We start from the raw sequence: 26,125 nt of genomic DNA, 5'->3' as shown, positions 1-26,125 counted from the left end.
ATCGTACACGTATGTATACTTGCTATACACAGTCGTTTTATTGGTTGCCTACCTCTCGAAAAATTTATTATTAATTAATTAAATATTAATAATTAATGCTTTATCTTCATTGGTAAAACCCATTTTACCACTTATTCTGGGATAATTGTTGCTTACAATTATAGCAAACGTCCGCAAACTTTGCCGAAATTGAAACCTTTTTTTCAAGGTCAACATCATCAATACCTTACGAATGTAAAATGTTGCTCTTATTTATTTTACAAATTTTCTCCATTATCAAATAAATAAATAATAATATGCACAATTATAATTCCAACGTCTAAAATTCATCAGGTATGATTTATTATAAAATTTGAAACCACAAATTCTCTACGCTCATGCATTGAACGCTTATTAGCATAGGATTTCGCTATGACATGACCGATAATTTGCAACGCCTGCTCTGATTTGTTTTCTTTTTGATCACTTTGTACATTGACTGTTGACAGCTTCATTTAAATTGTACAACTGATGCCTCAAAATATTTACTTTAGAATTTACAATTTTTCTGTCAAAATATCAATGTCAGTCAATGTTGCTAATCTCATTTAAAAATCATAGTCTACTCTAATTATAAATTTACATAATCGCTAAGTACAACTGATTTTTCTTTCTTAATTTGTAACATTACAATTATTTTAAATACTTACTGAATAAAACAAATATAAAGTTGATGCCAAACCCTTCTTGCCACAATTTAGATTAAATTAGAAATACATATAAGGCATGCACAATCTTTTTGGGGCCGAGTTGGTTATGATTTTTTCTGTTCAAGGAAAAGTCAAAATAATTTTGTTGCGATAAAAAATTTCCATTAAACGATGCTACTTCCAATTTAAAAAGGACAGACCGGATTGAAGAGATCCGGCAACAATGTACCTATTCAGAAAATATAACCTTAAACTGAAAACAACCTAACCTACAACCTACCACGAAAAGTGTCAATTTCCTTTAGGAAATTTAGTTATCACCGAGGTACTGCCAACAAAAACACTAGATGGTCATTGGCAACTCGGACCCAAAAAAATCGTGAAAAAACGAATTGCTGGTTTTTTTGTCCTAATAATAGAAACTTAAGGTGCTTTAATTGTGAATAATAAATTTGTGTGCTTTTTTATGTAGGTATGGGAAAAAAAAATAAAAACAAAATAACCCAGATTACAAAATAAAATTTTAAATTTAAATCGATACTTTTTTATACTTTCTAAAATTCCCATAGATATTAACCGAAATAGATATGTAGTTATCTGTGTGACAAGGGAAGAAATTAAATTTAATTATTTATTAAAAAAAAAACGGAAAATTGTAATTAGCATCATCAGGGTCGCCACAGTTGCCGTTACCAGCTGGCGTTATAAACATGATAAACTGTTTATTTTACCATCGCTGCTTGTGTCTCGTTTTTACGAATTTTTCAGAAATTGCTTCCTGTGACGATTCTGAGGAGATTGTTTTCCAAGTTGTCCTCGAGAAGACTAAAGTGGCACAAATAGAACGGAATACCAAAAAAAAATCGGAAGATATGATTTTGGCTTATTTTTCAAACAATATCTGCATTCATTTTCAATAATGTCGTACGATTAATATTAAAAAATAATTGTATTATAAAAAATATATAAGATTTCCGAAATCGACCTTGTTGAAAATAAATAAAGGGCAACCCGAGTATCCAACTATTCCGGTTTGTTAACTTTTAATGGCCTGTTTAATGCGCATGAACGAATACAATTAATCGTGTGGTAAGAAATTAAGCGTCGGTATTCGGCATGGCGGCATTTTGAGAAAACGAAAGTGTTATCACATTTTTTACGGTCCATGTGTTGTGACAGCATTGTCGATAAAATAATGAAGCTTTTCGCTTTGACTAGGTAAATAATTCTCCTTAACGAGCCCGCTGTCAGGTTGTCTGCGAATTTAATTGTTAAAAGACGTAGATAGATCATAACCGATAAGGACCGTGATCGGGCCAAACTAGCGTGTGAAAATTAATGACCCGTTAGTGAACAATCTAATTGTTCAGCACGTAGTACCTCCTACAGTCGTTCTTGCGACAGCACTTGCACACATCACAATTGACCGAATTGCAGACGTGGGCATATCTCCGATCGAAAAATTAAGGCAAAATTGAACGTTCACCTCGCGAAGATCGCTATCCCTCCAATTACTCCGACGCTCATCTAGACCTCTTTCTTTTTACAGGGTGAGCGGAAGTCCTGGAAGTGGTCTTCAACTCCTGGGACGGGAACTGCATCCCGCTTATCGTCTTCCTCCCCACATGGAGTACCTCTATTCACTGCAGCATTCCACCGCCAACTCGATACACGGTAAGCCGGAAGCCGAAGAGTGTTTTTCTTTAACAAGTGTGAAGTTTCCAATAGAATGCGGCGCTGAAATCGCTCTCGATAATCTCCGATTTAATTTCGCTTCTGTTTCTAGTCGCTTGGAAGGCACTGATACGCAAAATTAGATTGGTTCCACGAGCGTGACCACAAATCGAATTGAACGAAGATTTTTTTTTGCAGTCTCTTACTGCATATTTGAAATTACGCACCAGGAACTAGACGTATATAGTTGCAACGGGACGAAGAAGTGACGTGGTCGCGTAGCATTTTATATGTTTTAATTTAGCGTCGACGGACGTTGATGGCATAGTTCGGATGTCTTCGACGTCTTTTGGGTCGTCAGTCGAGTGGTGCCGATAAAATCCGTGTGCTGTAAACGTCCACGTGTCATTTTTACAGTCATCTCGTTCGATATTTTAATATCTAATAAAATAAAGCCAGCATACTCCCAGCTTGATTCCATACATGGTTCGCCGCAATAAAATAAAGACTTTATCGATCGGAGTTAGTTAATATCGGCCTCTATTAAAAATTATGGTAATTTATATATTAATAACACCGTAATCCGGAGTCGAGCGTGTTGTTTTTCTCTGAGTAACCGGATTACGTTGGGTAACTTTTCGATCCAATCCAATAACTAATCGAACTCGTTACGTCCACCGGCGTTAAATGTCAAACGCGTTTGTACCACTTAAAATCCAATTAGATCGAGAGGGGCATGAAGTTTCCTCAAAAAACCGGATGCGAGGGTGCTCAAGATCAAATTTTAGAGCCCGCATGGTCGTATAACTCGCGCTAACATGTCATCCTGTCATTTCGGTCCTGCTGCTGTTACCAACAATTAGCTCGAACGGTTCTCGACGCACCTCCTCCGGGCGCACAACTGCAATTTTCCATTACATATTTGTATTCGTAATTTTTGACGTCTGCGAGCTTAATGATTTATTTTTGCAGAAGACGCGTGTTTGTTTATTCTGGAATATTGGAAACGCTCCGGTTTATTTATACATTGCTCGTGTTTGTTTTCACCAGCTCCTTATAAAAGCGCGTTGACACAAATGTTTGTTGCAACTTGCCGGAAATTTATTTGTGCGGCGTGCGCGCCAGTTTTATTACCCCCGTCTTTGGACACCACCGTGTTTTTGGGGGTTTTTGGTCCGCAGAAATGCCGAGACTGGCGCAAAAAGTGCCGCCTTTCACTCATTTTTTCAACGCTCTTGCACAATGTTCAAGTTCTTCGTAGGTGTTAAATGTTGTTTTAACTTGGAGATGACAGTTCAAAATTTCGAAAGTATCAAGGTCGAAAATCTAACTTGTCAACTGTAGTTTGCATACAAATTGCAAATGTGTGCAGCTGCGGTTGCATCAAATTGTGAATAAAATAAATTCTGATACATATTACAAAACAAATTTAATATGTAATTGGGTTAAAACTAGTTTATAAAATGCTATTGATGTCAGTACCTGTCAGTAAAAATTGAATTGTGTCGGTTATTCAAACAAAACTCCATTATTTATTGATTTGTACAATAAAACATTAGACAGTGGTGTCTGTTTATCGTTTTAAATCTACCTTATAATTCATTATATTCTCTCATCAAATATAAACTCATTAATAATCGATGACATGACTCGTGAAACCGGAGCAGCACATTCAACTCGCCCATTGACTCCTTGAATCTGCAGGTCGGTTTTATTCGTAGATATCGTGGATGATTTATCATTCCACTTGTTCCAGTACAGCTGATAATAATTTGAAACTTTGTAATAAATTCGGAATTACGAGTAGAGTAGGCTGTGATTTATATATTTTGTCTATTAACGGTTGGTAGACTTTTTAGCACTGACAATTGTCAGTAGTTTTATGTCAGGATCAGAATAAACACGTGTACTGTGTTGTCAAATGTCATTGCTGTGCTGGATGTTGCCAACTTCATTATAAAATCCCAGCCTACTCTACTAGTAATTCCGAATTTATTTCAAGCCACGGTAAAATGCATTCACGTTGTTTGGCATAATGGGAGGCCATATTTAATTTGGTAGTAAAGCTGTCTGTTTAATTAGGTTATGTTTTTCTAAGTTTGAGGTTATAAATAGCATCAATGTCTAGTGCATTGTTGTCAGTTTTATTAGTTTGCAATAGAAGAACACTCAGACATCGCGGGAAATTCAGCAGCATGTTGTGTTCATTTTGATAGGTCCGCATGTCAGGCACTTTAGTGACAGTGTGTCCAACGTTAAAAAAAATAATCGTGGCCTTCCACGTGAACGGTGTCTACATTAAAAAAACAAAATTAGAAATATTTTAATTTTTTTAATCCACCACTGCATGACAGTTAAGTACAAAAAGTTTGCAGATAATTTTGGCTTTTGGAAAAACTTCATCCAGTTTTAGTTATTAAAGTTAGGTAACCACCTGACTAATCTAAATTTAGTTGCTTTAAACATAGAATTTCTGTCAAAAAACATTAGGTTGGTGTCAGAAACGGAGATAAAATTAAACCTACTTTGGATGGGTCGTACGCTACATTGGGTTAAAAATCTCTTTCATCCTACTTGAAATAATCTCTTCCGGATATTGAAAATATCCTAAGCGTTTAAGATAAACAATAAATATTTGTACAATCGGCACATTTAAAGTACCGAATCATCACAAAACATGACAATTTTCTTCTATATTAGCAAAACAATATCGAATTGGGATTAGACAATCTCGGAATTCGGTCTTTGTTTCCAGATTTGTAAAATGAGTAGGTACAGGGTGATTCTGAAATAAGGTTGGAAAAAATGCGCAGTACCCCTGACATAAAATAATTCTGCGTAAATGACTTTTGGAACTGAAATCAAAAGGATGGAAATTACCCCATATCTTTGTATTTTTGACGTCTATGAATAATAAAGTCGTAGGTGCAAGCACACTGCTTTGTAAATGTTTCTATGGAAATGATCGAAAGGAGTAATGTCATAGATAAATATTAAAGTTTGTGACTGACGGTCACCTTTTACCTTTGATTAATTATTATTGCTAAACTACCAGAATAATCTAGTATGTAATCACCTTTAATTCAGCAGCGTACTAGCAATTTTGACCAAATTTTCAATCATGTGTATCTCGAAAACGAAAAAACTTTTATAAGAATTTTTTTTGTCAATCACTTCTTCTTATCATCACCAATTACCGGTTTTTTTCCCAAACTTATTTCAGAATCACCCTGTATAAAATCATGTTTCTAAACTAATGATGAACTAAGGCTTGAGGGTTGATGAGGTTTTGTCTAGATTTTGAATTGCGAATCCAAAACGATTATGTTATCGATGATTTGTTTTACAAAGTCCTTATATGTACGAAAGAAATAAACGTCTCATGTTTGCATACTACCTACACACTTGGGTGGCATGTTTTCAACAGGAAACTTAGGGAAAAATCGTACCAGGAGTTGTTTTCTTTAGTTCTAAATAGTTTTCAAACAGAGGTCACGAATTGAGCTGTTCTCAGTGAAAGAAAAAATACAAAGTGTCTATAAACGAACGTACAGGGTGTTTCAAAATTCGCGAATTCAGTGGAGCTCGAAAAATACTTAGAAAAAAAAATTCGCTCTTCCTGAAGAAGATATAAGCACTATAATTTTGTTCAATACATAGCAGCCTTCATATCCACAGTGACAAAATACTATTCTACTGCTACGTTGCCGTTCCATTTTTAAGAAAGTGTGCACCTTCAGGCCAATGTACTATGCCGGCCAAAAAATTTTGGCCGTCGTCTGTCAATTCAAAAAAAAAAAAATTGTAATCCGTACTTTATTGTTATCATGTTTACCGTCTTGATTATGAACGTTATTTTTTGAGTGGTAAATTTTAAAACTCAAAATTTTTTTGTCATTTCTACTACACAGAACGTTTACCTCAGGTTATTTACCTCAGGTTATTTTATGTACGATTGTTCTAATTTTGTTTATTCATGTCGGATTTTTGGATATCTGAGCTTCAAACAGTTTAAATTGATTGTCAAAATGACAAGAATCGAAAGTGGGATTACGATTCCTTAAGGTTTATTTACACTTTACTTGAATGTCAAGAAAGTGACGGCCAAAATTTTTTGGCCGCCATAGTATCTTTGTTGAGGGAGCCTGATTTTTTTTTTTAATTCCATATTTGGACTACTGAAGTGATCCCCTACAACGCTTTGAATTCGGAATTCGCGAATTTTGGGACACCCTCAATATCAAGAGTTCTGTGGAATTCGAATATGTATGATTGGTGTACAAAAAAAAAAAAACTGGGACACTCGAAATTTCTTGCATTTGTATCAAAAGTCAAAATAAAACAGACTTTTACGTACCATAGTTAACCTATTTGTTAGCAGGCCTGAATTAAATGGTGCAAATTTGCCAAATTTGGATTTGAACGGTTGTCATTTACTCATTTTGTCCCAGTTTTTTTTGTCCACCGACCGTACCTATACATATTTGATTTTTACCGCTCTGTAGCATATGGTGATATCACTGATATCAAATAGAAAAACAGAGGTTATGTAAGTCCATTAATGAGAGGTTTTTAATAAAGACTGTTGTAAGATGAAAAGTATGTAATTAGAATAAAGAAAAACTGAAGAAAATCACAAGCAAAACAACTAAGACGTCGAGCTCACAACTGACACTAAGCTTTAATAATTTGACATTTGACTGTTGACATCTGACTTGACAGCTTCAACGGCTCGACATAGTTCGACAGTTAACTTTAACTGGCGTTGGTGAAACCGGGTCTAAGCCTTATAAAAATTGTTAGTTGAAATCTTTCCTTGATCGGTTCATAAGATATTTGAGATGAAGAAGAAGATTCTTTTGATTATTCTACTTCTGCTTCATTACAAAATGCACTGCATGGTGAACAGCTGTTCTGGAATGGATTAGTCCTGTTTAACGGAAATATACAGTCGGATCATTTACTTTTTGATATGAAATCTTTTGACAAAGATCAACTTACCCTTCTGCTCTTCTAACTCATGATTAGCGTTTCATGATTCTGCAGGGTCATTTAGTCCAAGTTGGCGTGAAAACTGAATGTAAAATTTATGGTTGCCGCTCCATATGAAAGTGATCAAAATTATGTGAATAAGTGCCGTCGATTGACAGTTGACACTATTGACAGTTCCCGCCACATTAGAATTATGTTTGTATAGAGCGGCAAAAATTTCATAACATAGGCATGGCTTGCGTCGACTGCAATCATTTATAATAATGACCTGTACTTTATGTGTTTTAACTACGTAATTAGATACATTCACAATAATTTGTTTAGGGTTCAGTTTGTGACGACTTGGGCCCCCTCACATTTATTTTACCTCCGTTTCTGGTTCTAAAATAGTGGTCCTTGTGAGTTAGTTATATTTGTCTAGACTTTTCGGCACTTCACTAAATCGTTACTTGTAAGTTAGATCAAATTTTCACGAATGCTTTGATCTCATCAATTACTGGAAAAGCTGAAACGCATCCAGCCAAGATATGTTTATCGGTTTATTTTGGCGAAATTCAAATTTAATTCCTAACAGCAACCCGAAATAAACTGCAAGCACGCTACAAACAAGCGAGCTTTTAAATCTCATTTGTCCGTGTACGCGAAAGCAGGCATGCACAACGTAAAATTCTTCGTTCGGCATTTAGTAAACTGCCGATCTAATAATGATAATGATAGTTATCTTCACTTGCTTCAGGTAGCCGTAAGTCAAGTCAATTTTCAATAATCGCTTGTACGCGGAGAGAGATAAGAAGACGGTGGTTTATAACCGGATTAAGTGGTGCAGTTTATTCCACCGATAATCCACTTACCGTAAAGAATCGTAAAATATTTGACAACAATCGAAAGTTATTTCTCGGATTTTTTATCCCGACGATGTAGCGTGGCTGAATGTGGCATATTTTTCAACCGTTGCGTCAGATTACAATGTAAGCTGTTTGCTCGAAATCCCCGAAGAAAGCGTGATCACAGGAACAAAACCGAGATGTTTGAAAGAGAACGAAAATAGATTATGGTCGTAATATATTTCACCTAACCAGATGCGTACAGCAGTTCAGCGGTACGTTCTCAACCCCGCAATAAAACCATGTGTTCAATGGCACATGTACTTTTTATGGGAGATTGTAAAGATAACTGCCACAAAACCTGTGAAGTGGTCACTGCAACGTGTTCAAACCCTCTCTTTGAAGTCTAAAAGTTCTGACAGCAATTAGTTTTGACATTAACATATTTATAGAAATTATTGTTTATCATGTCTTCGTATATTCATTCGCATTGTCGACGTCATCTGGGCTGTTCGAAATTGCCACCGTACCTCTCCGGTAGAATTCTAATATTATTTTAATGAACCGGACTAATAAATACGAAGGATTTTTTCCGTGTAATTTGACTGGTTTCGTGAGGAAATGCGTCCACAAAAACGATAACAATGATCCTCTTCATTAGAAGCAGATGTAGGTAAGTGCTGGAATCTTTGATGATTTACTTAATGAACCGTTGCCCTCGCTATTTTCAGTTCATTATGTTGTGTGTGTGCGTTGGTCGGTCGGGTTAATTTTAAACATCTGAATATTGGTACCACAACATACGTCACGCATATGTACAATCGACCAAGCGGTTCGCCAACACCAAGAAGACAGGCATTCGAAGATTTAGAGATCTTTATTGTCTTCCACAGTAAACAAAACGTTTAGTAAACAATAAAGTGGCCCTCAACTTTAACCTACAACGATTTCAAACTGCACAAATACCTCAAAAGCAATATGTATAAAGGTTCCACAGGGTCTGGAATCATTCTGATAACTTGAATGATAATCTCCACTGGCATCTTATATGTACTCATAAAAAAAAAAAACGGAGCAAACGAAGTATATTTTCGTAAACGTAATAGAAACTGCATTAAAGAATTCTGTCTTTTGTGTCATGGTGCAGAAGTGTAGAAGTAGTTGCAGAAAATTCTTGGAATTATCATTAGGAACAATCGGAGCTGTCTAAAAATGATAAAAATGATGAAAACTGATCAAAATTGGCGAAATTCTTCTTTACATCGTTCTGATGTATTTAAAAAAATCAAATGAATTCACTAAACCGTTAATTAGTTATTACGATTTCATTTGTGTTGAATTTGTTTTTGTCGAATGTAATAGCCAAAAAAAAAATTGTAATTAAGACCTGGTATAGTTTGTCCAGCGAGAGGTTGGTTGACAAAAATCACTAAATTCCACGTAGAGAAAGTAGTACCTAGCGCACGTAACATTTTTGTCCTGAAATTATGCTCTAATTAATGTATTCTAGTGCATTTTGTAGTGTTGGGTTAAAAGCCTATAATTTAAACTCTTCCAATCTCTCGCTGGACGAAGTATTCCAGTTTTTTTAATTTTTTGTACGTTCTGTATTTGAACGTTTTTGCAAAATTTGCTTAGTTTTTAAAACTGTAGAACTGCAACAATATTAAAATTAGCTGTAAAAATGAAACGAAACTACTCGAAATTTTCTGCAGTAGACTTACGTAGGCTTCATTTTGTTTTCGTTATTCTCATTTACAGATAGCGAGGGCAAATTAAAAATATAACAACTTTATAACACAATTATGTAATCACAATTAACCTCAAACTATGGATTCAAAAAACGGACGGGACACGTAAAAAAAAAATTAACACAATTTTCTTGGTTTTTTTAATAGTGTAAAACCGTCTTACGAGAGATAGGTTAGAATTATGGTCAAAATTCAATGACATTTTTAAAAATTATTTGATAGGTATTGTCAAGTAGACAATTAATTGACAAATGGACAAAACCAAATTTACATTAGGAAAAGATTTATGTCCCGATTTTTTTTAAATCCAACTGTGCTATTGCGAGCACGGAATTTCGGGCAGACTTCAAATTTGACTGATATAAGATGTGACATAGGCTTTAGGTGCTAGACGTATTACCTCATTGTGTATTAATAACGTATTAATAACCTAATCTACTATTGTGACATGTCATTTTAACAAATTGCATTCATCAATCCTGAAAAGTTGCAAATGCTTAGATGTGATACATTTTTTTATTTCACAAAAACTTTTTGGTAATAAATTTACGAATTTGAATTGGACATTTTTCTTCTGATTAGAGCCCGACAGCGTAGCTGGAGGGCTTTAATCTTCGAAGAAAAATGTCCAATTCAATGAGTAAATTTATCAAACACAAAAAGTTTGAGTAGATAAATTTAAAAAATTATCCGATCGAAAAGAACAAGGTCGAGTTATATTTGTTGAGATTATTTCCAGAACAAACAAAAAACAACAAACAACGACAATATCTTATTATTTATCGACGAAGAAGTCATTTTCATTAAATTATAAAATGAACTGTCAAATGTAACAAGAGGAAAGAAAAATTTTAATCACTGACAAGAGGAAGCGAATTTTTATCCGAGATAAACAAAAATGATTGGTTCAAAAGTCAAATTCTCATTGGACCCATTGTCTGTGTTGCTATAGTGATGGAAATAATCAGATATAAAAAATTAGGTCGTGTTATTTTTGACAAGATTAATTCCAGAATACAAACTTTAACGTTAATTATAGTCGTTTTCAACGACATCCGTGCTGTCAGTGTCGTTTTTTATATGTTGGTGCAGATTGTACAGATAAATTCATAACCAGTATTCAGAGTATAAGCAAATTCTAGTTAAAAAAATGTCTAACACGAATTTTAGGTTATGGTAAAAGGAAATTTATATTTCGTGAAACATCAACAACAAACAAGAAATCAATCTTCAACATGGTATAAAACATGGTTACACTAGGTAAGTTATCCTTGGAATCCGGATCACATTACATATTTTCTTTGTTTTGTCGAAAATGATAGATAATAATTTGAATTTGTCAATTCGCCACGTCAAGGTAAATCGCCAAATTAGGAAATTCAAAATTATTAAACTGAAACAGCAAGTGATGCCAACATACTGTCATATTGACAGCACGGATGTCATTGAAAACGACTATATTTATTTATAATACAGTTATTAAAAACACAATTAATAAAAACAATTTGACAGGAGTCCTAGTAGGACGTTTTTATCCCGATAAACATTTTTGATTGGATGAAAGCAAGCGCTCTGATTGGCTGAACACGCACGTTTGATGTACTAATATGTGGGAATTAATCAATAAAATATTACAAAAACCAAGACGTTTAAATTTGAAATTTATGTCAGCTGTCAATAATGACAATAAAACAAACGGAAACAGGTACAATTCACAGTCTTGCCAATTTCAAGTAATTTTTTTTTATTAAGTTGAATCGTGGGTACATGGTACATTGACTCTCATAAGTGTTGTCACATAAATGAGTAAATTCGCAAATAGAGCAAAAAAAAATGTTGGCAAAGTATAAAATACATTTCTACAAGTAAATATACGATTCCGGATGTCATTTGTGTCATTTATAACGGGTGACTATTAAAATTTTCAGTTGGAGTTGGCTTTGAACGAGTTTTTATTTTTTCTGTTACTTTAGACACACGCAAGAACGAACGACAAATGTCAGTCAGTACAATTGAAACATAACCTATAATGTTAATTATAATGTCAAACTTATCAGTGTCTAAGGTGCAACGGAAAACAAAGAATGATCCATACCCAACCCTAAGTGAAAATTTTAATAGTCACCGGTTATTTATGTTTACCACACGAAAGGCGCTGATATTTAAAAATTTCGAATTCTGGAGTTTTTATCGAAAATTGTATGTATTTCCAATACGTCCTTAATTAAATTGCATGTTCAAAATGTTAACCGTGTATTATTTAAACAATCATACAGCCAATTGTTAAACTCATTTTGATATTGTGAATTTTTTCTAGTCAAATTGATTTTTTTTGTTTTAATCAATCAACCGATTTAAAAAATGATTTTACTTATTCATTGAGGATTAAAGGGCCTTTCTTAAAATCAATCATTTGACCTCTGTTGCTTTTTAAAAATTTTGAGCTGGCCTGCTTGCACCGCCACTGGGTGGAAGAGAAAATTGTAATTTACGACAAACGATGTCTGAGAATTTTGGTAGAAATCGACGACATAAATTTAAAGAAATTATTCCTTATTTTACACTCTCACTCTGGTCATAACTTGCTCAGCAAGAAGCATAACGCGTTACGATAATATTTTTATGAAAATTTACAATACAAACTTTGAAATATTTTTAAATGCCGGTGTAGTCACTCAGAAACGAAGCTAATAGTGGTGATGGCACATGCGATAAAAATAAAACTGATGGTCATTAAGGAGCAATAAGAGAACAGCAATTTCTGTAAAATTATGAGAAATTTTCCGTGAAATTTACGAGTGTGAGACGCCGTCCGAGCCCAAAGTGAATGACTGTAATGAAAGCGACACGACCAGCAGGATTGATCGATCGACTGAGAAACGTCAACATACAGAGCTCATTAATTATAGTCATACGTTTAAATTATCTCATTTCATATGCTAATCTGTCAGCCTCAAGAGCGCGACGTTTTTCTTCAGCCTCGGCTCCCCTCCGAATCCGACGCAACCTACCCGTGCAATCGTCTTCACGCAAATAGAAACTTCCCCGTCTAATAGGTTTAGTTGACGAAATTTTGATTAATTCCAGATTTTTCGAAAGCGCATTTTCCGTTTGTCGTTCACCGGAGGAAACATAAGTTTCAGAGTAAATCGTGCGTTATTTCGAAGCGCTTCAGCCCAGTAGTCGGTGCCTGTGTTTATTTTGTTTTTGAGGGCATCTCAGTTGTCGGCGAAGTGTAATTATTGCTCCTGTCTATATTTATTTCACGTCTGGCGCCGCATTCGTACGAAATTAAGCCATAAGCACATTTCCTTTCACGAAACTACACTGAAATGTCTCGAATTTTTCGGCACAATTAGAGACTGTTTTTAAATTGTCTGCATGTCAACAGGACTAGGACTGTCTCCTGAGTATCTCAGCGCCCGAGGGCTATCCGAGTTGCACCCGTCTTCGACTTTGGCCAGCAGCGAGTTCCCCTTCAGCATAGACGGTAACTGTTCGCTTTTCAAACGACAACTCTCGTTATATCAGCTTTCGTTAGGTTCGCGACTCAACAGCCCTAGACCTGGCAGTTTGAGGCAGTCGCGAAAAAGAGCTTTATCGTCCTCCCCGTACTCGGACTCCTTCGATATTAACTCGATGATAAGGTTCTCGCCCAACTCTTTGGCCTCCATAGTCAATGGGTCCAGATCGTCGAGTGCTAGCGGGTCTTACGGCCATCTATCGGCGGGCGCCATCAGCCCCGCGTTCAATATGCACCCCGAAATGCACCTGCAGCAGCTCCAAGCCCACCTCATGAGAAGCGCTGGGTCGTTGTTGCCTCTACCCCCGGCAGCTCCGACCCATGCGATGTACTCCCTAGGACATCACCCTCTACACGTCTCTTCCTCCCACAACATTTCCAAGACTGACGTAAGTGAAATTCTCATTCGCCATCACACCGTGCCAACGAAGTATATTTCAGGCTTTAAATGATAGGAAAAAGGCTGAAACTGGTAATTTAACGCATCTCGATTCGGACACGAACGCAAGAAAAGTCAAGATCAAGAAGGAACCACCTAATGTTGGAAGTGGGCAATGTGGGACGACGAACGAGGGACAAAATGACCAAACAGATCTCAAAGATGAACCGGGCGACTTCATAGAAACGAACTGTCATTGGAAGGATTGTGCGACGGAGTTTCAGACACAAGATGAGCTAGTGAAGGTATACTATGTCCACTTATACGGTGTGATCAAAAATGAAATGAGTCTGTTGATAACAATGAAATTTGGCAAATTTGAAATGTACCAACAAAGGTTCATTTTTGTAATAGCATACACATAATCGGCATAACCAAAAATGTTTTAATTAAATGTCGTCTCCAGTTAAAATATCAGGTCAGTGCCAATTTTGACACGAAAAACACCAGTACTTTTCAATTGTTTCATTGCTAACAGACTCAGTCATTGTTGATCACGCTGTAGATTACTTGACATAAATGTTACTAAAAATGTTCACTTTCACTCTACACTACAACAAATAGATCCGGCGCGAAATTAAAAAAAAAATGGAAAGAACAGGTTTACAGTGTTTACATGTGATGTTTTATTGTTTTTGCATGCTTGCACTTAGGCAAGACGAAAGAAAACTTCAGTATAGTAGGAGTAATGTATTAGGCTTTATTAATACAGGGTATTTCACGAGTGATAATGATCCCGACGGAATTAAAAATGCAACCCACAGTACATTTTCGAATTTCCGAAAAAAGCTGGCTACTGAAATTAAAATATCCAGCTTGTTTCGGAAATGGCTAAACACAAACAAAAGATTATGTAATATTTATTGCATGAACAAAAATTACCTTTGTATCATTTTCGATGTTTGTAATGTCACTTAAAGTGTTCATTATATACTCAATTTCATATAAATGTGCATCTAAGCAAGCCATGAAAATCTGATTTTCTGTTGGTAGTAAAGCTAAAGCTAGTGACTTTAACTTTCAAAGTTGCTTGCTCTGCGCGAACCCGATTTGACTAATTTTTTAGTTTTTGTCCATTTTAACATTGCTAATTTCAAAAGCAATGTTACGTCTTTTTACTGATTAAATTAAAGTAATTCTTATTTGTTTTTGTCTTTGTATTTTTACCAAGTAAAGATTTATTGGATATGACCTTCATAAATGTGACTTTTGTAATGTAACTAAATTAAAGGTGCTTTTACAAATGCACAGCTCACTTGATGAACATTTATATGAAATCAATTATATCTACTAGATTCTTGAGGCACGCACTCAGTTCACAAATTCAAAAAAATCAACAAAAAATCGCAACGGAACAGATCAAAACAGCAACACGATCAAAAGTAATAACTTTTAAAACCAGAGAAACGCAAAACGAAGCTCTAAAGATGAAAAATCGCAAATGCTTAAACCACTTGACAGCACTGACAGTTTCAAATTTAAAATGTCATATAATTTATTTTTCGCGTGGGTTTCATAACAACCAATAAGAATCAGTGGCGCGAATGTTTTAAAATATTACCAACACAATCTATGATAGGTACTTTGTTATACAGGGTGAGCAACAATAACTGTTACAGTTGGCAAAAAAAAATTTTACATAAAATTTTCAAGACTGTGAATTGTACCTATTTCGGTTTGTTTTATTGACATTATTGACAGCTGGTATACATTTCAAATTTAAATGTCTTGGTTTTTATAATCTTTTATTAATAAAATGGTTTTCTCGTTGGAACATGACATAAAAGTCACCAAAAATCACCAGAATTTATTGCCAACTCAATCAGTACTTGTTGCTCACACGGTAGTATATAACGGTATTAGGCCGATATGGGTTATATAACTGACGAGGTTAAGATATTGTAAAATCGAGGCGGAGCCGAGATTTTATAATCAACCGAGTCTGTTATATCCATATCGTCCCTATGTTGTTTTATAGTTTTCTTTATACCAATAATACTTAACATTTAACGATGATTTATTTGTAAGACTGACATTTCTCTTTACTTCAAAAATTAAATTTAGTTGTCATTTGTGCCGTAACCGTAGCAACGGCAGCAAAAATAACGGGCTTGGTCTGATAATTTTAAATAACGGCCTAGACTGTTATAGGTGTCATATCAATCGAGCATTGAGTACTGATAAATCCTAATAACAGTATGGTATAAAGAAAATATTTTAATGTTATGGTTTGGGGATTTTGTTATCTAAGGATATTTAAAAAACGACGTTCTATCAGTGGACGTATTCTACAGGGTTATTCTAGATTGTAGTCGAAGTAGGCGTGAAAACTGAATGTAAAATTTCTGGTTGCCGCTCCACATAAAAAAACATCAAAATGATGTGAATAAGTGAGTACACACGGAAGTTAAATTGGGTGCAAAACAACTCAATATTTTTAAAATTGATTGCAAAATAACTCAATTAATCGTTAATGTAACAAAAATAAATAAAAATCTCATCACCGCACTTTTCACCTAAAAAATGACAGTGACAGCGACAAAACATACAGTTCACATGAAAGCGGCAAAAATGTAATAACATGGGCATGGCCTACTTCGACTACAATCATTTAGAATAACCCATGTGACTCGACGGTTTGTCATCGCTGATGTTGTCTTTTGTAGCACATCAACAACGACCACATACACGCCAACAAGAAGTCTTTCGTCTGCCGATGGGAAGGATGTTCGAGGGCAGAAAAACCATTCAAAGCGCAGTACATGCTGGTGGTGCACATGAGGAGACATACCGGAGAAAAACCTCACAAGTGCACGGTACTTACGAATAAAACATTTGATGGCGCTTAGCTTAACCGCTCTTGTTGCAGTTCGAAGGTTGTGTTAAGGCGTATTCCAGACTAGAAAACTTGAAGACGCATCTACGATCTCATACAGGAGAAAAGCCGTACACGTGCGAGTATCCTGGTTGTTCCAAAGCTTTCAGCAACGCTTCAGACAGAGCAAAACACCAAAATCGTACACACAGTAACGAGGTAAGTTCATTTTTCAACTCGAGTAAATTTTTTCAAAACTGTTGTCTATTCGCTAACTAGGACACACTCATCGTAAGTAGAATTGCGGTAACTGAAAGTCTTGATTGTTTTGGAAGTTAATTGAAATATTGCTTTGTAGAAACCGTACGTGTGTAAGGCTCCAGGGTGCACCAAAAGGTACACCGACCCTAGCTCTCTAAGGAAACACGTCAAGACCGTCCACGGTGCCGACTTTTACGCGAACAAAAAACACAAAGGAGTTGACGGTGGTTCCGAGGATGGTCCCGCCGGTCTGGACTCGAGTCCGCGGAGCGAAGACATGCAAAGTCATAAAACTGCTAGTCTCAGCAGTCCGAGTATTAAATCAGAAGTAAGCGGTCTCACCTGCGTGTCGGCACGATTTATAAAATTATTTTCCAGTCGGACGTTAACTCACCCGGACACCAACAACAAGGAAGTCCTCTTGGGGCGACTCAGCTCGCTGGTGGTTGCAACGATGACTTCTCCGGAGACATGGCAACGGCTGTGCAGCGGACGGGTCCCATGGACGATCCCGCGTGGCCTTACGAAGCCGAGGACTTGGAGGTAGTGTTGGTTGAGATAGTGTTAGAATTTTTCCAACGAGAGTTTCGCAGATCGACGATTTGCCGGTGGTGCTGAGAGCCATGGTCGGGATCGGCTCGGATAGAGGCGGCGTCGCGGTAAGCGAGAGAAGTCCTAGAACTAGGATGAAGCCGCGACTGCAAACTAAACCCCCTTCGAATCTGACAACGATGACACCCGCGCAACGCAAGAACATCGGAATTACTGACCTCAACAGGAGAATCAACGACTTGAAGATGGAAGGAGCGGCGAACGTGGCTCAGAATAAGACGCAGTTTACGGATCTGCAGCAGAGATTGCAACCGCCGGGAAACACTCAAGCTCAAATCAGGAGAGACAGCAACTCGACGGTGAGCTCGTACTATGGGAGTATGAGAAGCGCTGACATGAGCAGAAAGAGCAGCTTAGCCTCTCAGGTAAATGCACTGAATAAACGTCGAGGGTTTGTTGTAATGGTTGTTTTGTAGGCGTCGAGTATGAGACCTGGCATGACACCGGGATCGTTCTATGATCCCATTTCTGCCGGAAGTTCGCGAAGGTCGAGCCAGTTGTCTACTGCTACGACTGGAGGAACGTGTGTACCACCTTCACCGCCTTCACATTTGTTGGCGGGACAGCTGCAAAGGCTACAGAACGTCCCGAACAAAATTACCGGCGGAAATGGCAACCTAGTTCTACAAGTAAGATATCACTAGAAGTAGTTTGATGTAATTGTAATTAAAATTGTTGCAGACACAGAATGTGTCCCTCCAACAGACTGCGATACAGCAAACTTGGATGTCAAATAACCTCCCTGAAAACATTCCGGTGGCGAACACGTCCGCCAGTACTGACGCGAGAAGAATGTCGGAGCCTTGTCATACGCTCACAGATCGCAAGAGTCCCCCGCCGAGACCTGCTTCGGTTACGCTGTCGCCCCTCAAAGGAACAGTGAGTTCGTCGGAACTGCACCCCAACCAGGCCGTGGTCCTCGACGAGGTCGGAGAGGGCGAGATGGTTGAAAATAAACTGGTGATTCCGGACGAAATGGTTCACTACTTGAACCAAGTGGCTGACAACCAGAACAACGATTTCAGCACTGCCATGAGTTGGTCAGAATCAAATCAAAACAACACGGCGCAGAAACCACTAGCGAGTCCGAGTCAGGCGTTGCCGTCACCCTCGAATTTGAGCCAGATATTACCATCACCTCCTTCGAATTTAAATCAAGCGTTGCCGTCGCCTCAGAGCACAAATGTTCTGTCACCAGCGGGCATAATGCCATCGCCGAACAGTCTGAATCAAGTGATGCCGTCCCCTTCGACAAATCTAAACCAGATGATGCCGTCCCCGGCGTCCAACATGAACCAGATGATGCCGTCTCCGGCTTCTAATATGAACCACATGATGCCTTCCCCGGCCGGAAACTTCAACCAAATCATGCCCTCACCTTCGTCGAATTTTGGCGGGATTCAGAACCCGATGCTGTCACCGGCGCCTAGCATGAACCAGATGGTACCATCTCCCGCGTCCAACATGAACCAGATGATCCCGTCGCCCATGTCTGTTCGGTGCCACTCGCAGCTGATGTCCCCAGGAACGAGCCAAATGCCAATGCAGAGTCCCAATCCTCAAGTCGTCCCGCAGAACTGCAACATGATGCAGCAACACAATCAAGTGATGCAAAACGGCGTGATTTTGCACAACAATCAAATGGTGCAGCCGAACCAGTGCTACAACAGAACCATGAACCACGGAATGTGTTACGTCCAGCACGGGGTGACGTGGGACAACAGTCAAACCCGTCAGTGCCACAACCAGAACATGATGCCCCAACAGAACGATCATCACACTATCTGTCATTCGCAAAATACCAACAGCGACTACAATTGCAGGCAACAAATGCAAGTTAACAACAGCTTCATGGGTTCGGGTATGTCTTCAGGTTCCGGGGGGCAGTGCAGCAACCACAACTACCAAATGTGCAATCCCAACGGATACGTCCCTAACGGGTGTCCCTCGAGCAAACCCGTCAATAACTACCCTTGCAACACGAGCGTGTATCCCCCGACACAGAGTCCCGCGTACAACTGCATGCCCAACATGAACGAACCGTTGGCGTCTCCGGCGATGGCGACGCCCGCTCCCACCGACATGATCAATCAACCTCAACAGGCCCAGATGAGCCGACCTTGCGCCCATTACAGCCAGACGTGTTATCAGCCCCCGTTTAATCAGTGCATGCCAAATAACATTCAGAACCAGGCGCAGAGCTGCAACAACTGCAACAGTTGCAGGAATCCCCCTCACAAGTGTTTTCACCAGTGCAGAAATAATAACGAAATACAGTGCAAGGATATCAGCCAGTCGCAGATGTCGCCGGGTATTATTAACCAGCCAGGACAAAATAATGGAAGCAGTACAAATGGGACAACGGTGCAACCGTTAGGAATGAGGCAGGATACGTATCAGAGGACGTTGGAGTACGTACAGAATTGCCAGTCATGGGTTAGCAATTCTGATATGGTCAGTAGCAGCACGCATCCTTTGGCTAAATGTGCGGATACCACGAGTTCAAATATGGTCGTCAACGATATGACTTCATCGCTCAGTTCCTTATTAGAAGAAAACAGATATTTACAGATGATTCAATAGTTCAAAGACTGTCAGCCGCATTAGTGTACTGGCTGTGTATTACTAAGTACATAATTAGTTTTTATGAGTTTGTAAGGACATATTTCAAAATATTGTATAAAATGTACATTGTGATATTAAACTTGTAATTATGACATACTTTTTGAGCAATATTTAAATAGAAAAGGCTTTAATGTTTGTAAATTAACATATATGTATAAAGTTATAAATATGACGAATGCAATTTATTTATGATATTATGATAATTGGAGGTCCATGATCTCATTTTAAAAAGGCCATTTACTGCCATGTTCATATCAGACAATAAGTACACATTTTTTTATCGAAATAAGTTTGTACATATGCTAGTTTTACGAGTTATATTTTGTATTTGCTATAGAAAATTATTTAATAAATGATATGCTTAACGTTCTGTTTAATTTTTTTCCAGAAGTATTCTACTTCTATCAATAATGACGAATTTATATTTATTTATCACTGCTACCTACTGGAACTGGTTAAAGTGTATAATATATTTTAAAAAAACAACAATAAAAATCAGATGATATTCAAAAATTAAACCAAAAACATAAAAAATGAAAACAAAAATATCATAAAGGTGGGGAAGAGCAACTATGATTACTGACGCTGGCTGCTCAGCTAAATTCCATCCATTTTCAATATACATTACTGTTAGGGAATTTTCTTTTTTTGTATTGCAATGAAAGTGTTTTATTTTTTCTAATATTGAACATTCAAAGCGGGCGTTTAGAATTTGTCAAAAAATTTGACATTGGCAGATTATAATTATTGAAGAAAATACGATTAAGTAGCGATATCATGGAGACCACAGGCAGTATTATAAAGAAAAAATGCCTCACTTTAGAGATAAAACAAAGTGTTCACCGGTGTTTTAAAAACATTTGGGAAGTAAATTGTCCAAATTTGGGGAGGATGCCAGTTTACCGAATGGTTGGGGAAATTTTTGCCGTAAGTTGATAAATCCACTTTTAATTTAAATTGATCTATTTAAAATGTTAGCTTCAATCTCCTACAGATATCTGAAGGAAAAGTACGGAGTAATTTCTGGATCGGGGGCACAGGCACAGAATGGAAACGACGCACGATGGAACAGTGAAGAAATATTTGCGCCGTTGTGCGCTTTATTTAATTACAAGACCGCCGGCCTTCAGGCTTGACTTGAGAGGGTTTGCTCCTGAGCACTATTCATTTTGAATGTAGGTATCATGCTTCCACTCTGTGTCCTGCTCTGAAATCTTTTCGTTAAAATCTGTTTATGTTTATTAAGGTAATAAGGTAGTACACCTACTTGCTGATTTCAATGTCGGCATTTAATATTAACCTGTAGATACCATATTTTAAGTAAAATATTCAAAACTACTTTACTTTACTTGATTGCGGGACTCGATTAGAGATTTGTCAAAAATGACAAAAATCGTACATTATAACCTCTTCAAAATACACATAACCTGAATTATTATCTGTGACATTAAAAAGTTGTATCCTATTACACCACAAAAGTTTCTAAAATCACTAGATTTAGCAGTGTATATTGAAAATGGATGGAGTATATACGGGGTGATCAAGAAGGACCGTTTAAGTTGGTAACACTGGATCGTATTTTAAATCGTATAACAGGAGTAACTTCCGGTTGTTGGTGGCTTGTCGTTGTTAATGCTATACCTATATCAGATATTTGTCAAATACACCAACAAAACATATCCAGTTGCAGTGTTATAAATAAACGAATTAAAAAATTTTCTTAATTGTACTGCCAACTTAAACAGTCCTTCTTGATCACCCGGTATATAAACCATTCACGATTATTTCAAATTCGGACTATCTATGAAAATCTGACATTTTAGTTGGCAGTATTGTGATTTGTCTTAATAAATCTATTTTACGTTATAATTCAACCGAACACTGCTCCCAAGTTGTTACATTATTTAAATAATTGAACGCATTAGGAATAATAATCGTAAAATTGTAATTGAAATGAAACATACATATTTGTAGGGCAGTTCTGGGTAAATTCGTATTAACTAAATTAATGACGGAATTGACAACAATGCGAATATTCAAAAACGAAACGTCATATGACAGGACCTGACGCCAATCTAACAAAAAAACATCGCGGCCTCCTGCGTGTTTAAAATAATCGTGAACGGCATATAGTATTACATATAAATTTACTCCCTTCTTCCCAAATAGTAAATGTGCCCCCCAAACCACACGATGAATATTGTCACCGTGACATCAGCTGCCACGGCAATAAGTAAAGAATTTGTTATAGAATGGATGGAACGTGAGCACTTACCACTTATATCACAAAAAAAGAAAACGGCTGCGGAGACGTTGCTGTGATCGGTGGCACTATCGAGTCCGCCCCGGGTACCAAACACCAAGGGGTGACAGTGGGTGACACTCCGCGCCCGCGTCCAACAGAAGAACTTCGTGGTATAATTCCAAGTGACAGAACAATGATGTCCAAAATTTAATGATCGCAATAGTACCTACACAAATAGTTCAAATAAAAAGTTTTAAATGTGTTGTTAGCTTTAAAAGTTAATGTTATTGATTCTTTTGGGTGCAAACGCAATGTAGACAAGACTTATCTTTTCACCTGTACCTAAGACCTGCGTGAAAAAATGATTTCAGTTCTCCAAGAGAAAACCAAACCTTCTTAAGAAACAAATGGATATCAGCATATACTCATAGTGTGAAACAGACAATCAAAGTTTTAAAAGATGGGGTTATTTGTTCAACACATTTTCGGAATTCTGATTAGGATGAATGTAAAAAACCACGCAAAATTTTAAAAAGAAATTCTATATCTTCACAATACCTGAATTTTCCTACCACACCTAATGAGCCCTTTAATCTCAATCTCGCAGAAAAACATTGTAGTGGCAACAAAGGTTTAGCGTATAAAACTTAAATATTTAATTCCTGTTTCATAACTTACCTATTTTAAAAAATCTTAGAAAATGAAACGACGGCTACTCAATCAGCAGATGCTAGATATATTGTAGCATTTTAGTGGCTCTCGAAGAGCAAAACGACACGTAAATATAATCCAACAATATGTTGGCGAGCAAAGGGAAGTATGTACACTACGCATGTAACAAAACTGCAAAAGCTCTAAACAAAAACAAGATAAGAAGTATAAAAGTTTAAGAATGAATAAATTTACGAATCTGTTATGACTGAAAATTCTGATGTTTTTTTGTAAGTTTTTCATAGATACTTCTGAATTTGAATTTACACACAAATTTATAACGTTAAGTGGTTAACAAAAGTAAGTACATACATATTATACCGGGTGTCCACTCTCAAAGTCGAACATAGGCAATTAACACTGTGTATTCAGTTTATAGATATTATGCCATTATGTATTTCGGTACATCAATAAAATAAAGAATTCAATTATAATATTAAAGTAATTAACAGTTTAAGCAGTTTTTATTATAAATTCTTTGAAAAAATTACAATGCAGTTCCTACCTTAGTTAATAATAAATCAAAATAATTTGCTGAATTAAAATTTCCCTTTATTTCCAATGTTATTAAAAATTCCAGCCCAGGTATCAATTTTTTGAAGATACTGAGTTCTAGTAGGAATATTTACTCGAGGGTTTTCTTGAGCCCAATATCGCATGTTTTCAACATTTGATTCGTTATTTAGTGTAAAAGTAGATTCGTCTGTGAAGCAAATTGTGGACAGAAAGCGACGATCATGAGCACGCTTCTGTATTTCATAACAGGTTTCACTCTTACTTTCTTCATCAACAGCAAAAATCTGTTGATGACACTGTGTCTTTTCCGTAAATAATTATGACAGTAATTTACCGAAATTCGCTGACTTAACCCAACAAATTGCTAAATTTTTTGACAAATGCTCTTCAATTTGAAAATCATGGCATGTCGTATTTAAAAATCGCCAAGTTTTAAATTAGTATTTTAAAATAAAAATAGCACCTTTAATCTTATTATTAGTATCATTTCAAGCGCAATAATTTTATCTTTCTATTGGTAGCATTACCTTACCTGTAAGTTCAATTGGCGAGCAGGAATCAGCAAAAACGTTCAATTCAATGTTAATTGCCTATGTTCGAGTTTGAGAACGGACAGGGGGTATATTTGTTGAAGTATTTTTATGGACGAAGTTAAGCACCTGTGTATTTTCTGAATAAAATTATTATTATTATTAATAGCAATCTCAGAGTTTCACATTATAGTGAAAAATACCTGGCTTTAGACGAATTAGTCATTCTTAATATGTTCAAGTTCTAAATCTAAAACAATAATATACAGTGCGGAAACTGCTTATGGAATAAATTCAGTAATGTCGAAACATTTGTAGAAAACGCTGAAACCGGTCAATTTTTATTTCTCATAGTGCTTATTTTAAGTTGCTTCACTTGTTCATGACGTCATCCATTTTTGAGTTATGACGTCATCATCAATTTTTTTAAATAGGAACCCCCACTTTTTTCTTCTGTTTCTGATAGACCTTCCTACTACCCACTAAACGATGAATGAGAAAAATTGGTACCTTACATAACAATTTTTTTGAGAAAATGACAAATTTTACTTCAAAAATTTAATTCAAATTTTGATGTAAACATTTTAACTGACCTCAAACTAAAACAAACAAACATCTAAGCTTAACAATAAAATGTAACGCAAATGTTGAAATTGCCTCCCGCCAACTATTTGGCACTCACTGACACTTTGTACACTGCGCTCAATAATGTTAGGGCTGATTTGTTCCATTTCAGCGCAAATTTTCTGCGTTAAATCTTCTAAATTGTCTGATCTATTCAAATAAATCTTCTATTTTAAATAAACCCATATAAAAGATTTTTTAAATTAAAAATTAAATTAAATTTTTGAAGTAAAATTTGTCATTTTCTCAAAAAAAAAATGATATGTACAATTGCGGCCACGGAATTTTGGCCGTCACTTGTCATTCCATTGACATGAGATGTAAAGCGGCCCTTACGTATTCCTAACCTCACTTTCTGCTATTTCAAGACTTGGCATTTTGACGCTGACTGACTTGCATGAAAACGCGCTTCCTCATTGCCTGCAACAAGTCAGGCACACACATATTATACATGTATATGCAGGAATAAGGCAAAAAGATTCATTCCCCTCAGATTTAAGACAAGACTTTCTTGGATCTTCTTGAATCTTAGCTCTCTGTAGTCTCGGTAAGATCTGTGCACCCTAACGCAGGTGCGCATGTGCTGCATAATGTCTTTCATTAAATAAGCACAAACATGCCTTCCTGCACATAATGCGATATCTTGTAAAACTACTTTAAGAAACGATCAAACAATGATATTTTATTAACCTAATGTTGACAAAGAGAAAGAAAGCGTAAATAGGTAGGGATGATAAATATAAAAATAAAATAAAAACATAATAAATAGGTAGGTATTAGAAGCATGCAAAGAAACTAGTATTTTGTAACTGCCCCATTTGCGTCTAAAACTTTTCTTAGTCTATTGGGCATGGAAAGGCATAGATTTCTGATGTAGTCCTGAGGTAACGCGTGCCATGCATCAGTGATCGCAGTAAGGAGTTCCTGTCTATTACGATAAATTTGTCTCTGTTTTTGCAAATGCCTTACCAAAAAACCCTACATATTCTCTATCGGGTTCACATCTGGACTACGACTGGGCCAGGCGAGGACGTTTATATTTTGATCCTGGAACCATGTTGCTACCCTATGAGACGTATGCACGGAGCAGTTGTCCTGCTGAAAGATAAAGTTTTGATTGAGATAAACCCTAGTCACTGAAGGGCGCATCACATTTTCCAGGATCCTAATATAAACGACAGAGTTCAACCGCTCTTCTACATGGAGCATTACCCCAGGACTAACAGCAGAAATTCACCCCCATACGTTAACAGAAAAGCGACCGAATCGTTCGGTCGGTTCAACGTAGCGTTCA

General features: G+C 36.7%; 1 protein-coding gene across 3 annotated transcripts in view; it reads left to right on the top strand.

Moving 5' to 3' along the window:
• Positions 1-20,570, top strand: part of ci (cubitus interruptus) — a 71,469-nt gene extending 50,899 nt beyond the window's left edge. For 2 of the 3 annotated variants that reach the window (XM_069039111.1, XM_069039125.1), the window contains exons 2-12: positions 2,239-2,363; positions 13,322-13,420; positions 13,472-13,842; positions 13,895-14,137; positions 16,559-16,708; positions 16,762-16,926; positions 17,066-17,296; positions 17,347-17,511; positions 17,562-17,945; positions 17,997-18,209; positions 18,262-20,570. In XM_069039111.1, coding sequence (XP_068895212.1) covers positions 2,239-2,363; positions 13,322-13,420; positions 13,472-13,842; positions 13,895-14,137; positions 16,559-16,708; positions 16,762-16,926; positions 17,066-17,296; positions 17,347-17,511; positions 17,562-17,945; positions 17,997-18,209; positions 18,262-20,163 — 4,048 coding nt within the window. In that variant the 3' untranslated portion in view covers positions 20,164-20,570. The remainder of the gene's footprint in view (positions 1-2,238; positions 2,364-13,321; positions 13,421-13,471; positions 13,843-13,894; positions 14,138-16,558; positions 16,709-16,761; positions 16,927-17,065; positions 17,297-17,346; positions 17,512-17,561; positions 17,946-17,996; positions 18,210-18,261) is intronic. The other variant, XM_069039118.1, reaches the window with a different exon arrangement.
• The last annotated feature ends 5,555 nt before the right edge of the window (positions 20,571-26,125 follow it).

Source organism: Tenebrio molitor, chromosome 1 (genome assembly GCF_963966145.1).
Source record: "Tenebrio molitor chromosome 1, icTenMoli1.1, whole genome shotgun sequence".
In the NCBI taxonomy this organism is placed as follows: Eukaryota; Metazoa; Arthropoda; class Insecta; order Coleoptera; family Tenebrionidae; genus Tenebrio; species Tenebrio molitor.
The sequence above is the reverse complement of the archived record's forward strand: the minus strand, read 5'-3'. Positions and strand labels throughout refer to the sequence as shown.